Genomic DNA, 16,187 nt, shown 5'->3' with positions numbered 1-16,187 from the left:
GTGTGTGTGTGTGTGTGTGTGTGTGTGTGTGTGTGTGTGTGTGACAGAACAGAATAACAAAAGTAAGAGATACAGCGAGTGGGAGAAGAAGAAGCTGTTTTATACTATTTTCCCGGTCCTGGTCTCACACCCAGTGTGTGATGTAAATGTCCCTGTGCTTTGTGCACTTGAGTGAACAGATAAGTGCTTCCCATTACAGCATAGGCTTCAATTATCTGGCATTGAGCATTGAAAGGCCAACTTACTTACATTAGAAAGTGAAATTGGAATACAGAGCCACATTCCCAGGGTCTGACCTATCTTCCAGTTGTATTTCTCTTCCTCATTCAAATGACAAACAAGACATTTCTGCTACCTGCCTGTGCATTGCAGAGTGGTGCAAATCACTGAAGTGCTTTAACAAACAGCTGAATAGATTTATTATAGTATACGACAAAGGTTATTCTGCAATACGCTTTGAGGACCACAGGCTGCAAAATAAATCACACGATCCTTGTCTTGTTTATAAGGAAAGTTGCTTGTCACAAGAATATAAACAGAAAGAAGTATCACTGCTCTCTTTGCAAGATATTAAACTTTAAGTAGAATGACACTGAAAATAATTTACAGTCACAAACTGTACAACAGTTGGTTCACCAGAGGTGGAGGAGTGGGGGAAAGCAAGAACACCATATAGTGGATGCATTATGTTTATATACATTGTTGTCAAGTGTAAAAAAACATAGACCGAAAGCCAGATAGGATCTTTTTGTTTTCTCTATAGAACAGATTATTTGAAGGTTACACTTTTATCATCATCATCATCATCATCGGATTACAAGAAACATTCATTGGAAGTAGATGGCTAATATAAACACAGAAAAACAAAAAGCAGAGAAAAGGGTGGGAGGGGAGGAAAGAAAGACAATGAGCGAGGAGAGAAAGGGAGTCAGGAGAGAAAGTGTGAGAGAGGGCAAGATTAAGCGAGAAGGGGCAGAGAAAGTGAGAGAAGTGGAAAGTGCAAGAAAGAAAGAGAGAGGGGAAGTGAGAGAAAGATAGGAGAGAAGTAGAGAGCGAGACCGGCCCAGCATGCAGACCTGACCAGACGGTGTTTAGTTAGCTACGTCAGCTAGTTTTTACTCAGCAGGCTCTTCAGACTCCTTTCCACTGCCTCGTCCAGCTCTTCCTCCAGCTCTTCCTTTTTTGACATGGCTAGTTTGGACTGGTAGTCGCGCACTATCTGGTCTATGTAAGGGGCACTTTGTGTTCCATGGAGCATGAGGGTCCACTCTTTCAGGGCCCCTTTCTGTGGCTCGTCTCCCTGGAAGCCCACCTCCAGGACCCAGGTCCCGCGGGGGTCCTCTCCCCAGGTGTGTGTGGTCATAAAGGGCCACTTGTCAAAGCCCACCTTGGCGTCGTCGTCCCGGGGCCGGCAGCTCAGCAGGATGGACTTGGTGCCCATGGGGGAGGTCATGTTGATGTTGAGGTCGCCACGGCGACTACCATTGACTGTGACCACAGCCTGAACATGCTCCAGGTAGCGGACAAAGTTGTCCTTCCCCTGGCAGGAGTCAGTGGAGATGGTCAGGATCAGCTTGTCACCCGATTGGATCTTACTGAAGGGAGAGATGGGGGGGATTAGGAAGGTGAAGGCAAAAGAAGAGTCAAGTGAGACAAAGGAAAGAAGGTGATAAAGGGAGGATAATGAAAAGGGACAACAGGGGGAGAGAGATGGACTGAGGGATGGAGAAGACTTGAAAGGGAGACAGAAGGTGAAAGGGGGGAAAGGAAGGGTCAGAGAATGACAGAAATACGGGGAGATGGAGAAAGGAAAACATGACAGAAAGATATAGAGAGGAAGATCGAGTTAACAAAAAAGGATACGGGAATACAAAAATGTATTAAGGAAGAGAGAGAGGCGAGAGAGGAAGAAACAGAAGAATAGAGAGAGAGAGAGAAATAATAACATAATCAGTATTCTGGTCAGCTCCTTGAGACCACAGGTGTCCCTGTATCTAATTAAATCTGAGATTCAGCCTGCGGGTGCAGAGTATTTACCATAGCCCAGTCTGTCTAGACCTCCACACTCACAGCTCCTACTATTACCTGACCTACTTAACATGGACCCAGCAGACCCTGACCGAGCACTAGTGCTGCCTAAAATCCTGCTCCCCCACAGAAACACAACAATGATAGAAACCACGCTTGGTTTGCCATGAAATTACTCTAGGAAACCGAAGCGTGGGCTTTTTGGTTAGGCTTAGACTAGAATATGTTACCTTCCTGCTACCCCTATCTTAGCTGGCATTCATTCTTGGAGTTTGACATTCATTTGATAAATCAAAATAAAGCATTTCTTCATCATAAAATATGCAATTGTATTAACTTTTTCCTGCAAAATAAATGTTTTTTTCCGTTGTAAAAACCTTTTCCGACAGTGTTCCCTGATGAATATGATGATCAAGGTGTTAATTTCATGCATGCCTCTGCTTTGAAACAGTTTCTTGATGTGTGGTGGCATAATTTCGCACATTTTTATTTTATTTTCTCTGGAGTGATGAATGACGCTTTGCCATCTGGCAGTCCGATGGACAAATCTGGGTTTGGCGGATGCCAGGAGAATTCTACCTGCCCCAAAGCATAGTGCCAACTTTAAAGTTTGGTGGAGAAGGGAAATCGTAATGCTACAGCATGCAATGACATTCTAGACAATTCTGTGCTTCCAACTTTGTGGCAACAGTTTGGGGAAGGTACTTTCCCGTTTCAGTATGACAATTTCCCAGTGCACAAAGCGAGGTCCATACAAAAATGGTTTGGCGAGAACTGTGTGGAAGAACTTGCCTGGCCTGCACAGAGCCCAGACCTCAACCCCATCGAACACCTTTGGGATGAATTAGAAAGCTGACTGCGAGCCAGGCCTAATTGCCCCTCATCAGTGCCCGACCTCACTAATGCTCTTGTGGCAGAATGGAAGCAAGTCCCCGCAGCAGTGTTCCAACATCTAGCCGAAAGCCTTCCCAGAAGAGTGGAGGCTGTTATAGCAGCAAAGGGGGGACCAACTCCATATTAATGCCCATTTTGGAATGAGATGTTCGACAAGCAGGTGCGGTGGAGGAAATCTTTGTGGGCTACACTCAGCCTTGTCTCACTCAGGGTATTAAGTTGGTGGTCTGTTGATATCCCTCTAGTGGTGTGGGGGCTGTGCTTTGGCAAAGTGGGTGGGATTATATCCTGCCTGGTCCACGGGTAATGTCAAACGGGGTCACAGTGTCCCCCGACCCCCCCTGTCTCAGCCTCCAGTATCTATGCTGCAATAGTCTATGGCCGGGGGACTAGGGTCAGTCTGTTATTACTGCGGCTATGGAACCCTGACCTGTTCACTGGACGTGCTACCTTGTCCCGAACCTTCTGTGTTTTTTCTCTCTCTCTCTCTCTCTCTCTCTCTCTCTCTCTCTCGTGTGGAGGGCTCTGTCCTAACTAACTTTCTTGAATTTATACATTCTGCTTCTAGAATGAACAAAGCTGTGCTTGCGTTCATGAAAAGAGCAAATTTGGTTGGTAGGCTAATTGCTAGTGGAATATTTGTAAGGGGTGTGTTGGTGCCAATTTCACCTCTCTCTACCCCTTCAACAAGAATGGTAGTTGCAAATTGGCCTCTGTTTATTACGGATGATCAAATCAGGAAAGAGCTGAGTCGTTTTGGTAAGTTTGCTACAGGGTTTCGTGTACTGTCGGCAGGTTTTCAGACAGATGCCGTTAACCTCTACGGGCTAGGGGGCAGCATTGAGAATTTTGGAAAAAATATGTGCCCATTTTTAACTGCCTCCTACACCAACTCAGAAGCTAGAATATCCATATTATTCAGGTTTGGATAGAAAACACCCTAAAGTTTCTAAAACTGTTTGAATGGTGTCTGTGAGTATAACAGAACTCCTATGGCAGGCAAAAACCTGAGAAGGTTTCATGCAGGAAGTACCCTGTCTGACAAGGTGTTGTTGTTCTTGCTTCTGTTTATTGAAGAGTCAGGATCTTAGCTGTAACGTGACAATTCCTAGGGCTCCAATAGGCTCTCAGAACCCGGGAAAAACCTGAACGATGACGAGGCAGCCTCAGGCTGAAACACATTATCTCCTTTTCCAAGTGTCCCATCAGGGGACAATAGAATTAGGCGCGTGCGCGATTCGCCCCCGTGGAGTATTTTCATTCGGCTGTTTAGCTAATTGCAGATTCCCGGTCGGAATATTATCGCTTTTCTACGAGAAAAATCGCATAAAAATTGATTTTAAACAGCGGTTGACATGCTTCGAAGTACGGTAATGGAATATTTCGAATTTTTTTGTCACGTTCTGCGCCATGCGCACGACCGTGATTTAGCATTCTGATAGTGTCTAGAACGCACGAACAAAACGCCGCTGTTTGGATATAACGATGGCTTATTTGGGACCAAACCTACATTTGTTATTGAAGTAGAAGTCCTGGGAGTGCATTCTGACGAAGAACAGGAAAGGTAAGACCATTTTTCTTATAGGAAATGTGATTTTGGTGAAGGCTAAACTGGGTGGGTGTCTAAATAGCTAGCCCGTGATGGCTGGGCTATGTACTTAGAATATTGCAAAATGTGCTTCATCCGAAAAGCTATTTTAAAATCGGACATATCGAGTGCATAGAGGAGTAATGTATCTATAATTCTTAAAATAATTGTTATGCTTTTTGTGAACGTTTATCGTGAGTAATTTAGCAAATTGTTAGTAAATTCCCCGGAAGTTTGCGGGGGGTATGCTTTTTCTGAACGTCACATGCTAATGTAAAAAGCTGGTTTTTGATATAAATATGAACTTGATTGAACAGACATGCATGTATTGTATAACATAATGTCCTAGGTGTGTCATCTGATGAAGATCATAAAAGGTTAGTGCTGCATTAAGCTGTGGTTTAGGTTTTTGTGACATTATATGCTAGCTTGAAAAATGGCTGTCTGATTATTTCTGGCTGGGTACTCTGCTGACATAATCTAATGTTTTGCTTTCGTTGTAAAGCCTTTTTGAAATCGGACAGTGTGGTTAGATTAACGAGAGTCTTGTCTTTAAATAGCTGTAAAATAGTCATATGTTTGAGAAATTGAAGTTATAGCATTTCAAACGTTTTAAAAATCGCGCCACAGGATTCAACTGGCTGTTACGTAGGTGGGACGAATTCGTCCCGCCGGTCCCATAGAGGTTAAGCACATTGTTTCGTTCCAGAGGCAGGTGTTTATGTTTCTGAATAACAATGAGCAACAGCTAAATGTGCATTTTAACCTCTATGGGACCGGCGGGAAGAATTCGTCCCACCTACGTAACAGCCAGTTGAATCCTGTGGCGCGATTTTTAAAACGTTTTTTAAAAAAGCGGCCGGATAAAAACGTACCCGATTTAATCTGGTTACTACTCCTGCCCAGTAACTAGAATATGCATATAATTTGATTTGGATAGAAAACACCCTAAAGTTTCTAAAACTGTTTGAATGGTGTCTGTGAGTATAACAGAACTCATTTGGCAGGCCAAAACCTGAGAAGATTTCAAACAGGAAGCGCCCTCTCTGACCATTTCATGGCCTTCTTTGACATCTCTATCCTGAGCAAAGGATCTCTGCTGTAATGTGACATTTTCTAACGCTCCCATAGGCTCTCAGAAGGCGCCAGAACGTTGAATGATGACTTTGCAGTCTCTGGCTGAAAAACAGTAGCGCATTTGGTAAGTGGTCAATCTGAGAACAATGAGACGTGCTCCGCGCGTGCACGTGAAGAGTCCATTTTACTTTTTCAGTCTTTGAACGAAAACAACGACTCCCGGTCAGAATATTATCGCTATTTTACGAGAAAAATCGCATAAAAATTGATTTTAAAAAGCGTTTGACATGCTTCGAAGTACGGTAATGGAATATTTTGACATTTTTTGTCACGATACGCGTCCGCACGTCACCCTTCGTTACCCTTCGGATAGTGTCTTGAACGCACGAACAAAACGCCGCTATTTGGATATAACTATGGATTATTTGGAACCAAACCAACATTTGTTGTTGAAGTAGAAGTCCTGGGAGTGCATTCTGACGAAGAACAGCAAAGGTAATCCAATTCTTCTTATAGTAAATCTGAGTTTGGTGAGTACCAAACTTGGTGGGTGTCAAATTAGTTAGCCCGTGATGGCGAGCTATCTACTCAGAATATTGCAAAATGTGCTTTCACCGAAAGGCTATTTTAAAATCGGACACCGCGATTGCATAAAGGTGTTCTGTATCTATAATTCTTAAATTAATTGTTATGTTTTTTGTGAACGTTTATCGTGAGTAATTTAGTAAATTCACCGGAAGTGTTCGGTGGGAATGCTAGTTCTGAACGTCACATGCTAATGTAAAAAGCTGTTTTTTTATATAAATATGTACTTGATTGAACAAAACATGCATGTATTGTATAACCTAATGTCCTAGGAGTGTCATCTGATGAAGATCATCAAAGGTTAGTGCTGCATTTAGCTGTGGTTTTGGTTTTTGTGACATTATATGCTAGCTTGAAAAATGGGTGTCTGATTATTTGTGGCTGGGTACTCTGCTGACATAATCTAATGTTTTGCTTTCGTTGTAAAGCCTTTTTGAAATCCTATAGAAAACTTGTGGGCAAAACTGAAAAAGCGTGTGAGAGCAAGGAGGCCTACAAACCTGACTCAGTTACACCAGCTCTGTCAGGAGGAATGGGCCAAAATTCACCCAACTTATTGTGGGAAGCTTGTGGAAGGCTCCTCGAAACATTTAACCCAAGTTTATCAATTTAAAAGCAATGCCACCAAATACTAATTGAGTATATGTAAACTTTTGACCCACTGGGAATGTGATGAAAGAAATAAAAGCTGAAATAAATAATTCTCTCTACTATTATTCTGATATTTCACATTCTTAAAATAAAGTTGTAATCCTAACTGATTTAAGACAGAAAATATTTACTAGGATTAAATGTCAGGAATTGTGAAAAACTGAGTTTAAACGTATTTGGCTAAGGTGTATTTAATCTTCTGACTTCAACTGTAGCTAAATACAAACAAACCTACATCTTAGTACTAATTCTATTTTCAGCCAGGTCGGTAATGTATTGTCTGTACAGTGCCCGGTCACTTACTGGACATCCTGCAATGATCCAGCCATACAGTGAAAACGCTCGGGGACAGTCTTCCACTCCTTGGCCATCTTGACCATGCCGCCAGCGTCCAGCACACCGTAACCAAACAGGTGGTTGAACTCCAGGCCCACGCCGTTCCTCCGCCACTGGTGCACCTCGTCATGTAGCTGGTTTCTCTTGGAGGTCAGCACGGACAAGTGTTGCATGTCCCTCCACGTCAGGTTAGGACTGCCGAGGGGGTGAAGGGGTGAGGGGGAGAGACAAGACAGAGTTAGATTTTTATTTATTTAATTTAACCTTTATTTAACTAGGCAAGTCAGTTAAGAATAAATTCTTATTTACAATGACGGCCTAGCCCGGCCAAACCCTAACCCAGACGATACTGGGCCAATTGTGCGCCGTCCTATGGAACTCCCAATAACAGCCGGTTGTAATACAGCCTGGAATCGAACCAGGGTCTGTAGTAATTCCACTAGGACTGAAATGCAGTGCCTTAGACCACTGCACCACTCGGGAGCGCACTCGGGAGATGTGTGTATCAGGTGTACACAGGTGACAGATCAGGCATTTGAAGCAAGAACTGAAAAAGCATGTGGGAAGAACTGAAAAAGCATGTGCGAGCAAGGAGGCCTACAAACCTGACTCAGTTACACTAGCTCTGGCAGGAGGAATGGGCCAAAATTCACCCAACTTATTGTGGGAAGCTTGTGGAAGGCTTCCTGAAACGTTTGACCCAAGTTTAACAATTTAAAGGCAATGCTACCAAATACTAATTCAGTGTATGTAAACTTCTGACCCACTGGGAATGTGATGAAAGAAATAAAAGCTGAAATAAATCATTCTCTCTACTATTATTCTGACGTTTCACATTCTTAAAATAGAGTGGTGATCCTAACTGTCCTTAAGACAGGGAATTTTTACTGAGATTAAATGTCAGGAATTGTGATAAACTGAGTTTAAATGTATTTGGCTAAGGTGCATGTAAACCTTCGACTTCAACTGTATATTACCACACTATGAGATTGGAATAATACTGTGAAATTGTGAAAATGATGATCATGTCATTTTAGTGTAAGAGCTGTTTGAAAAGACTGCCTGAAATTTCACCATGTTTTGTGTGGGATGGAGTTTTAGCCTGCCTAGTGTCATCAGTTAGATATATAAATAAATACTTAGCTAGATATATAATTGTGTCATAATCTGTGATATGATTCCTAAAACAATAATAAGCCTTATGATAATAGCTATCTAATAGCTATGACTTTTGAAAGCTCGGGCTTGTAGTCAGCATGGCAACTAAATCATCATGGTCTAGCTTACAACTGTCAATGATGTATTATTGTAATGTACTATTAATCCTACATGTACACGCACTGTATGCAATTATTTATCTCTCCTCTCTGACACTGGTAGACTGTCAGCCCTTCGTGAGGAGGACTACACTGTAGATATGTCACCTGTGCACCAGGCATTCAATATTTTTTTATTTAACAAGGCAAGTCAGTTAAGAACAAATTCTTATTTACAACGACAGCCTAGGAACAATGGATTAACTGCCTTGTTCAGGGGCAGAATGACAGATTTTTACCATATCAGCTCAGGGATTCGATCTAGCAATCTTTCAGTTACTGTCCCAACACTCTAACCACTAGGCTACCTGCCGCCCCAATAAAAGCTGTCCCTACGCTGCCAAGGACAGACGGGGCTGGAGAGACTGGACAACATGCTGCTGAGGCTGCAGACAGGCTGAGGAACAATCACACCCTCACAGCCTAGATAGAAAGATAGAAAGGAGAATATGATGTCGGTTTGTTTATGTTGCACCATAATGCAAGGGAAAGCAGTTATGCATCATAGGGAACCGAAATTGTTTTAGGTTATGGTTATGGTTATGGCACTAGTAAAGGGAATCCTAGTCTTCACCCAGTAGCTCAGATTGTCACTGGTCATTTCAGGCTATAGGCCTAGTACGTACAGAAGCAAATGAAGTTGTAAAAGTTAATTATTGTTATTATATGCCTTATTCTTATCATATTTTGTGATTCCAAAGTTTGATGTAACTTGCACATTGTTTTCAGGTTTGAGTAACAAGATGTATTACCCTCAATACAATTATTTTAATATAGTTCTTGATTTATTAATATTTTATTATTTGCGTATGTTTTTCCTCATAATATTTCATACTAAATGGCATTTGTAATATGTTTTGGTGAAAATATGTGTTTAATAATCAAACCAGATAAGAAAGTGTTGGTAAAACTTTACAACATGATTCCATTTGTAAAGGGTTTATAAAGGGTTTGTAATTACGTTATTGATGGTTAAACCTGAAAGATAGCAGCTTTTACAATATCATAATCTGTGCTTTGGTGTCGTACACTTTCTGGGCTTTTCCCACAAGAACACTTTGGCCGTGAGATATTTGGTCACTGCTCCTCCATTTTAGGGATGTGGCAATCTACTCAAACAGAGAAATAGATCTGCCTTCGTACATGTATCTAGCATCTCTCATTTAGAGTTTTGCACAAATGCTTCCAACTTAAAGTCCATGGATTTTCTTTATATTAGCCTGTATGTTTATGCAACTTTCAAAATTACTAAACCAATCTTATACCTTTAGGTGGATGTCAGTGACAGAAACTCTACCACAAAAGCGTATTTTGAACACTCAAATATCTGGGAAGAGCTTTAGAGTAGGCGATTAGAGCGACTATCATACTCAAGGGAAACAAGATCCCGGACTAGCCTACATTTTGTTACATTCCTCAGCAAAAAAACTAAAATTGTTGCCCAAAGAGAAGGGGGAACAAACAAAGAGTCATTAACAACAACCAAAACACAAACAGGTGGGGTTCTCCCATGTCACCCCGCTCCTCCACACTCTCCACTGGCTTCCAGTCGAAGCTTTCATCCGCTACAAGACCATGGTGTTGGCCTACGGAGCAGCAAGAGGAACTGCCCCTCCTTACCTTCAGGCTATGCTCAAACCCTACACCCCAACATGAGCACTCTATTCTGCCACCTAATAAAGAGATGCTCTGCTTTTTTGACACCACACCCAAGAAAGCAAGTCTATCAGGCTCTAGTTTTATCTTACCTTGAGTATTGCCCAGTCATATGGTCAAGTGCTGCAAAAAGTACTTTGTTAAGCTGCAGCTGGGCCAGAACAGAGCGGCACATCTTGCTGACTTGAATTTGTAACTGATATATGCACACACACACACTACATGTAAATGTTTTTGAATGTATGTAAATTGTAAAGTATTTTTTTGTCTGTAATGTATTTATCGTTATGTGTCGAACCCCAGTAAGACTAGCTGTCGCCATTAGCGTCGGCCAATGGGGATCCTAATAAATCAAATCACCTCTGGTCTTTTGGCCCTCCCACTCCTACGGGAGGGCAGTTTCCGCTCAGCCCAGTCCAAGCTCTTCTCTGTCCTGGTACCCCAATGGTGAAACCAGCTTCCCCTCAAGCTAGGACAGCAGAGTCCCTGCCCATCTTCCTGAAAGCACCTGAAACCCTACCTCTTCAAAGAGTATATGAAAAACCTGCTAGTCCTCTCGACCTCCCACCCCCCAAAAAAATAATTATTACAAAAATATAATAACTTTACTGAACCAAAACTTGACACTCCAGGATGGGAAAATAATGAACAAGAAAGAAACATATGAAGACAGGAGGGGACCATGAAACCCTACAGTATGTTGTATTTTAAATAGTTCATCTGTTGTCAACTTCTATTCTGACTTGTAATGTTAAAAAGGGGAGAAAAAGACACCCCTGTTTATCAGAATTAGCTAGGTTATTCACTATACAAATGATATGCTACAGATTTAAGTCACTGCAATTAAAATGATTTCCCCAATGTACCCTTCTATTAAAACTCTTTAGGGATACGGGGCAGCATTGGGAAGTTTGGATGAAAGCGTGCCCAGCGTAAACTGCCTGTTACTCAGGCCCAGAAGCTAGAATATGCATATAATTAGTAGATTTGGATAGAAAACACTCTAAAATAATGTCTGTGAGTATAACAGAACTCATATGGCAGGCGAAAACCTGAGAAAAATCCAACCAGGAAGCTGGAATTCTGAGGTTTGTAGTTTTCAAGTGAATGCCTATCGAATATCCAGTGTCTTTGGGGTCAGATTGCACTTCCTAAGGCTTCCACTAGATGTCAACAGTCTTTAGAAGTTGTTTCAGGCTTCTATTGTGAAAGGGGAGCGAATAAGAGCACTCTAAGCAGATGGCCCAGGTGAAAGCCTTTAGTTTAGTCACGCGTGTGGACGTGAGCGTGAGCTCTGTTCCCTTTCCTTTCTAATGACAACAGTATTGTCCGCTTGAAACGTTATTGAATATTTATGATAAAAACACCCTAAGGATTGATTAGAAACATCGTTTGACATGTTTCTACAAACTCAAATGGAACTTTTTTGACTTTTCGTCTAGACTTTGTGCCCGCGCTTTGTGCATTTGGATTACTAGACTAAACACGCAAACAAAAAGGAGGTATTTGGACATAAAGATGAACTTTATCGAACAAAACAAACATTTATTGTCTAACATGGAGACCTGGGAGTGCCATCAGATGAAGATCATCAAAGGTAAGTGATTAATTTTAATGCTATTTCTGACTTTTGTGACACCTCTCCTTGGTTGGAAAATGGCTGTATGGTTTTTGTGGCTAGGCGCTGACCTAACATAATCGCATGGTGTGCTTTCACGGTAAAGCCTTTTTGATGTCAGACACAGCGGCTGGATTAACAAGAAGTGTATTTTTAATCGTATGTATAACACTTGTATCATATATCAATGTTTATGATGAGTATTTCTGTAATTTGATGTGGCTCTCTGCATTTTCACCGGATGTTTGTTTGAGACAATGCATTTCTGAACATAACACACCAATTTCAAATGAGGTTTTTGGATATAAAGATTAACTTTATCGAACAAAACAAACATTTATTGTCTAACATGGAGTCCTGGGAGTGCCACCAGATTAAGAACATAGAAGGTTAGTGATTAATTTTAACGCTATTTCTGACTTTTGTGACACCTCTCCTTCTTTGGAAAATGGCTATATGGTTTTTTGTGGCTAGGCGCTGACCTAACATAATCGCATGGTGTGCTTTCACCATAAAGCCTTTTTGAAATCGAACACTGTGGTTGGATTAATGAGAAGTTTATCTTTAAAATGGTGTATAATACTTGTATGTTTGAGGAATTTTAATTATGAGATTTCTGTTGTTTGAATTTGGCGCCCTGCAACTTCACTGGCTGTAGGCCAGGTGTTCCGCTAGCAGAACCCCCTTCCCAGAAAGGTTAAATTACATTTTGTTCTATTTATTGCATGTTTGAGGAGATTACATGTTGTTAGAAATGTTTGCAACTCATTAATAAATGGCCATAAGGTTTCCACTTTCTTTTAGTTATAAAGGTTGATAACTCATTTGTTAATAGCTAGTGGATTGGCACTTTAAACATTTTTTCATTGGCAAGATAAGCAAACTTAGCAAGCAACAAACGCTGACACTACACATGCAAGTATATTGGACCAAATTATGAAAGACAAGAATTGAATTCCGTAAAGTCAGTGTGGAAGAGGTGAAAAATGTATTGTTGTCTATCAACAATGACAAGCCACCAGGGTCTGACAATCTGGACGGAAAATTACTGAGGATAATTGCAGACGATATTGCCACTCCTATTTGCCACATCTTCAATTTAAGCCTACTAGAGAGTGTGTGCCCTCAGGCCTGGAGGGAAGCTAAAGTCATTCCGCTACCCAAGAATAGTAAAGCCCCCTTTTTTACTGGCTCAAATAACCGACCAATCAGCCTGTTACCAACCCTTAGTAAATTTATGGATCAAATTGTGTTTGACCAGATACAATGCTATTTCACAGCAAACAAATTGACAACATAATTTCAGCATGCTTATAGGGAAGGACACTCAACAACCACAGCAATTACACAAATGACTGATGATTGGCTGAGAGAAATTTATGATAAAATGATTGTGGGGGCTGTCTTGTTAGACTTCAGTGCATCTTTTGACATTATCGATCATAGTCTGCTGCTGGAAAAAAATGTATGTGTTATGGCTTTAACTTCTATGGGCTACGTGGGACGCTAGCTTCCCACCTGCGGGACACAGCCAGTGAAATATCAGGGCGGCAAATTCAAAAACAACAAAATGTCATAATTCAACTTTCTGAAACATACAACTATTTTACACCATTTTAAAGATAAACTTCTCGTTAATCTAACCACATTGTCCGATTTCAAAAAGGCTTTACAGCGAAAGCAAAACATTAGATTATGTTAGGAGAGAACATAGACAAAAATAATCACACAGCCATTTTCCAAGCAAGAACATGTTTCAATAAAACCCAAAACACAGCTAAATGAAGCACTAACCTTTGACGATCTTCATCAGATGACACTCCTAGGACATTATGTTACACAATACATGTATGTTTTGTTCAATAAAGTTCATATTTATATCCAAAAACAGAATTTTACATTGGCGTGTGATGTTCAGAAAATGTATTCCCACCAAAACGTCTGGTGAATGTGCACATCAATTTACAAAAATACTCATCATAAACGTTTACAAAATATATAACAATTATTTTAAGAATTATAAATAGACTACCCCTGGATGCAACCGCTTTGTTAGATTTTAAAATAGCTTTTCGGCAAAAGCACATTTTTCAATATTCTGAGTACATAGCTCGCCATCAAAGCAAGCTATACAGACACCCGCCAAGTTCTTGGGTCACCTAAACTCAGAATTAGTATTAGAAATATTCTCTTACCTTTGCTGATCTTCATCAGAATGCACTCCCAGGACTGGTACTTCCACAAGAAATGTTGTTTTTGTTCGAAATAATCCATATTTATGTACAAATACCTCCATTTTGTTCGTGCATACAGAGCACTATCCAAAGGCATAACGCGCGAGCGCAGTACCAGAGACGAAAAGTTAAAATGTTCCATTACCGTTCTTAGAAACATGTCAAACGTTGTTTAAAATCAATCTTTATGGTATTTTTAACGTAAAAATGTGATAATATTCCAACCGGACAATATATACCTCTCATATGAATATATATTCATTCAAGAAAAAAAAGAAGGAACGGCGTGCTCGCAGGATCGCGCATCCTCAATCCATTTGTCCCCAGGCAGTCCACTGATTGACTGAGCTCCTTTTCTCTGCCCGGTTACAGGAGACGGATGAAAAAACTTTCTGAAGGCTTTTGACAGCCAATGGAAGCCTTTGGAAGTGCAACGTGACCCCGCAGACACTGTAGTTTCGATAGGGATTAGAAAGAAGAACTACAATTCTCACATCTCCCACTTCCTGGTTGAATTTTTCTCAGGTTTTTGTCTGCCATATGAGTTCTGTTATACTCACAGATACCATTCAAACAGTTTTAGAAACTGCAGAGTGTTTTCTACCCAAATCTACTAATAGTATGCATATTCTAGTTTCTGGGCCAGAGTAGTAACCAGTTTAATTTGGGTACGTTTTTCATCTGGCCGTGAAAATACTGCCCCTATACTTTAAGAAGTTAAAGCCAGAGTGTCTATGTATGCGGATGACTCAACAATATACATGACTGCTACTACAGCGACTGAAATGACTGCAACACTCAACAAAGAGCTGCAGTTTGTTTCAGAGTGGGTGGCAAGGAATAAGTTAGCCCTAAATATTTCTAAAACTAAAAGCATTGTATTTGGAACAAAAAACTCACTAAACCCTAAACCTCAACTAAAACTTGTAATAAATAATGTGGAAATTGAGCAAGTTGAGATGACTAAACTGCTTGGAGTAACCCTAGATCGTAAACTGTCATGGTCAAAAATATTGATACAGTAGTAGCTAAGATGGGGAGAAGTCTGTCTATAATAAAGCGATGCTCTGCCTTCTTAACAACACTACCAACAAGGCAGGTCCTACAGGCCTTAGTTTTGTCGCACCTTGACTACTGTTCAGTCGTGTGGTCAGGTGCCACAAAAAAATTACTTGGCTCAGAACAGGGAAGTATGGCTGGCCTTTGGATGTACACAGACAGCTAATATTAATAATATGCATGTCAATCTTTCCTGGCTGAAAGTGGAGGAGAGATTGACTTCATCACTACTTTTATCTATGAGAGGTATTGACATGTGGAATGCACTGAGCTGTCTGTCTAAACTACTGGCACACAGCTCGGACACCCATGCATACCCCACAAGACATGCCACAAGAGGTCTCTTCAAAGTCCAGAACAGACTATGGGAGGCAAACAGTACTACATAGAGCCATGACTACATGGAACTCTATTCCACATTAAGAAACTGACACAAGCAGTAAAATTAGATTTAAAAAACAGATAAAAAAAACACCTTATGGAACAGCGGGGACTGTGAAGCAACACAAACATTGGCACAGACACGCACGCACGCACACACACACACACACACACACACACACACACACACACACACACACACACACACACACACACACACACACACACACACTCACACGCGATACATACACATGGATTTAGTACTGTAGATATGTGGTAATGGTGGAGTAGGGGCCTGAGGGCACACAGTGGGTTATGAAATCTGTGAATGTATTGTAAAGTTTTTAAAATTGTGCAAACTGCCTTAATTTTGTTGGACCCCAGGAAGAGTAGCTGCTGCTTTGGCAGCTAATGGGGATCCATAATAAATACAAATACAAGCAGGTCATGGGTAAATCATTTGGGTAAATAATTTATAGATGATTTGAGAGTTCACTCAGAGCTTAGACATACTTTAGGCAATATTGGGTAATCATCACTACATACATGAGAGAAAGTTCAAGATAAACGTTTAGATAAATGTTCAGTCAATGAATGGTGGGTATGAAGAACAAAATATTCAATGTTGTGAGAGGATACCTCCTCCACTGTTTCACCAACCAAAAGGTACTATGGTTACCATTTCACACCATAGCGTTCACCATACTTTGACTATCACAGAGAAGTGGTAAGTGTGTTGATATAATCTGGTATGTTAGAAATGA

General features: G+C 40.9%; 1 protein-coding gene across 2 annotated transcripts in view; it reads right to left on the bottom strand.

Moving 5' to 3' along the window:
* Positions 1-402: 402 nt before the first annotated feature.
* LOC115153213 (neuroendocrine convertase 2-like) overlaps positions 403-16,187 on the bottom strand; it is a 94,345-nt gene continuing 78,560 nt past the window's right edge. The window contains exons 11-12 of one of the 2 annotated variants that reach the window (XM_029698412.1): positions 7,127-7,354; positions 403-1,595 (exon numbers count right to left, since the gene is read on the bottom strand). In XM_029698412.1, the coding sequence (XP_029554272.1) occupies positions 1,109-1,595; positions 7,127-7,354 (715 nt within the window). In that variant the 3' untranslated portion in view covers positions 403-1,108. Of the gene's footprint in view, positions 1,733-7,126; positions 7,355-16,187 lie in introns of both variants that reach the window. The other variant, XM_029698413.1, reaches the window with a different exon arrangement.

Source organism: Salmo trutta, chromosome 18 (assembly GCF_901001165.1).
Source record: "Salmo trutta chromosome 18, fSalTru1.1, whole genome shotgun sequence".
NCBI lineage: Eukaryota > Metazoa > Chordata > Actinopteri > Salmoniformes > Salmonidae > Salmo > Salmo trutta.
This window is presented reverse-complemented; position numbering and strand designations above follow the sequence as displayed.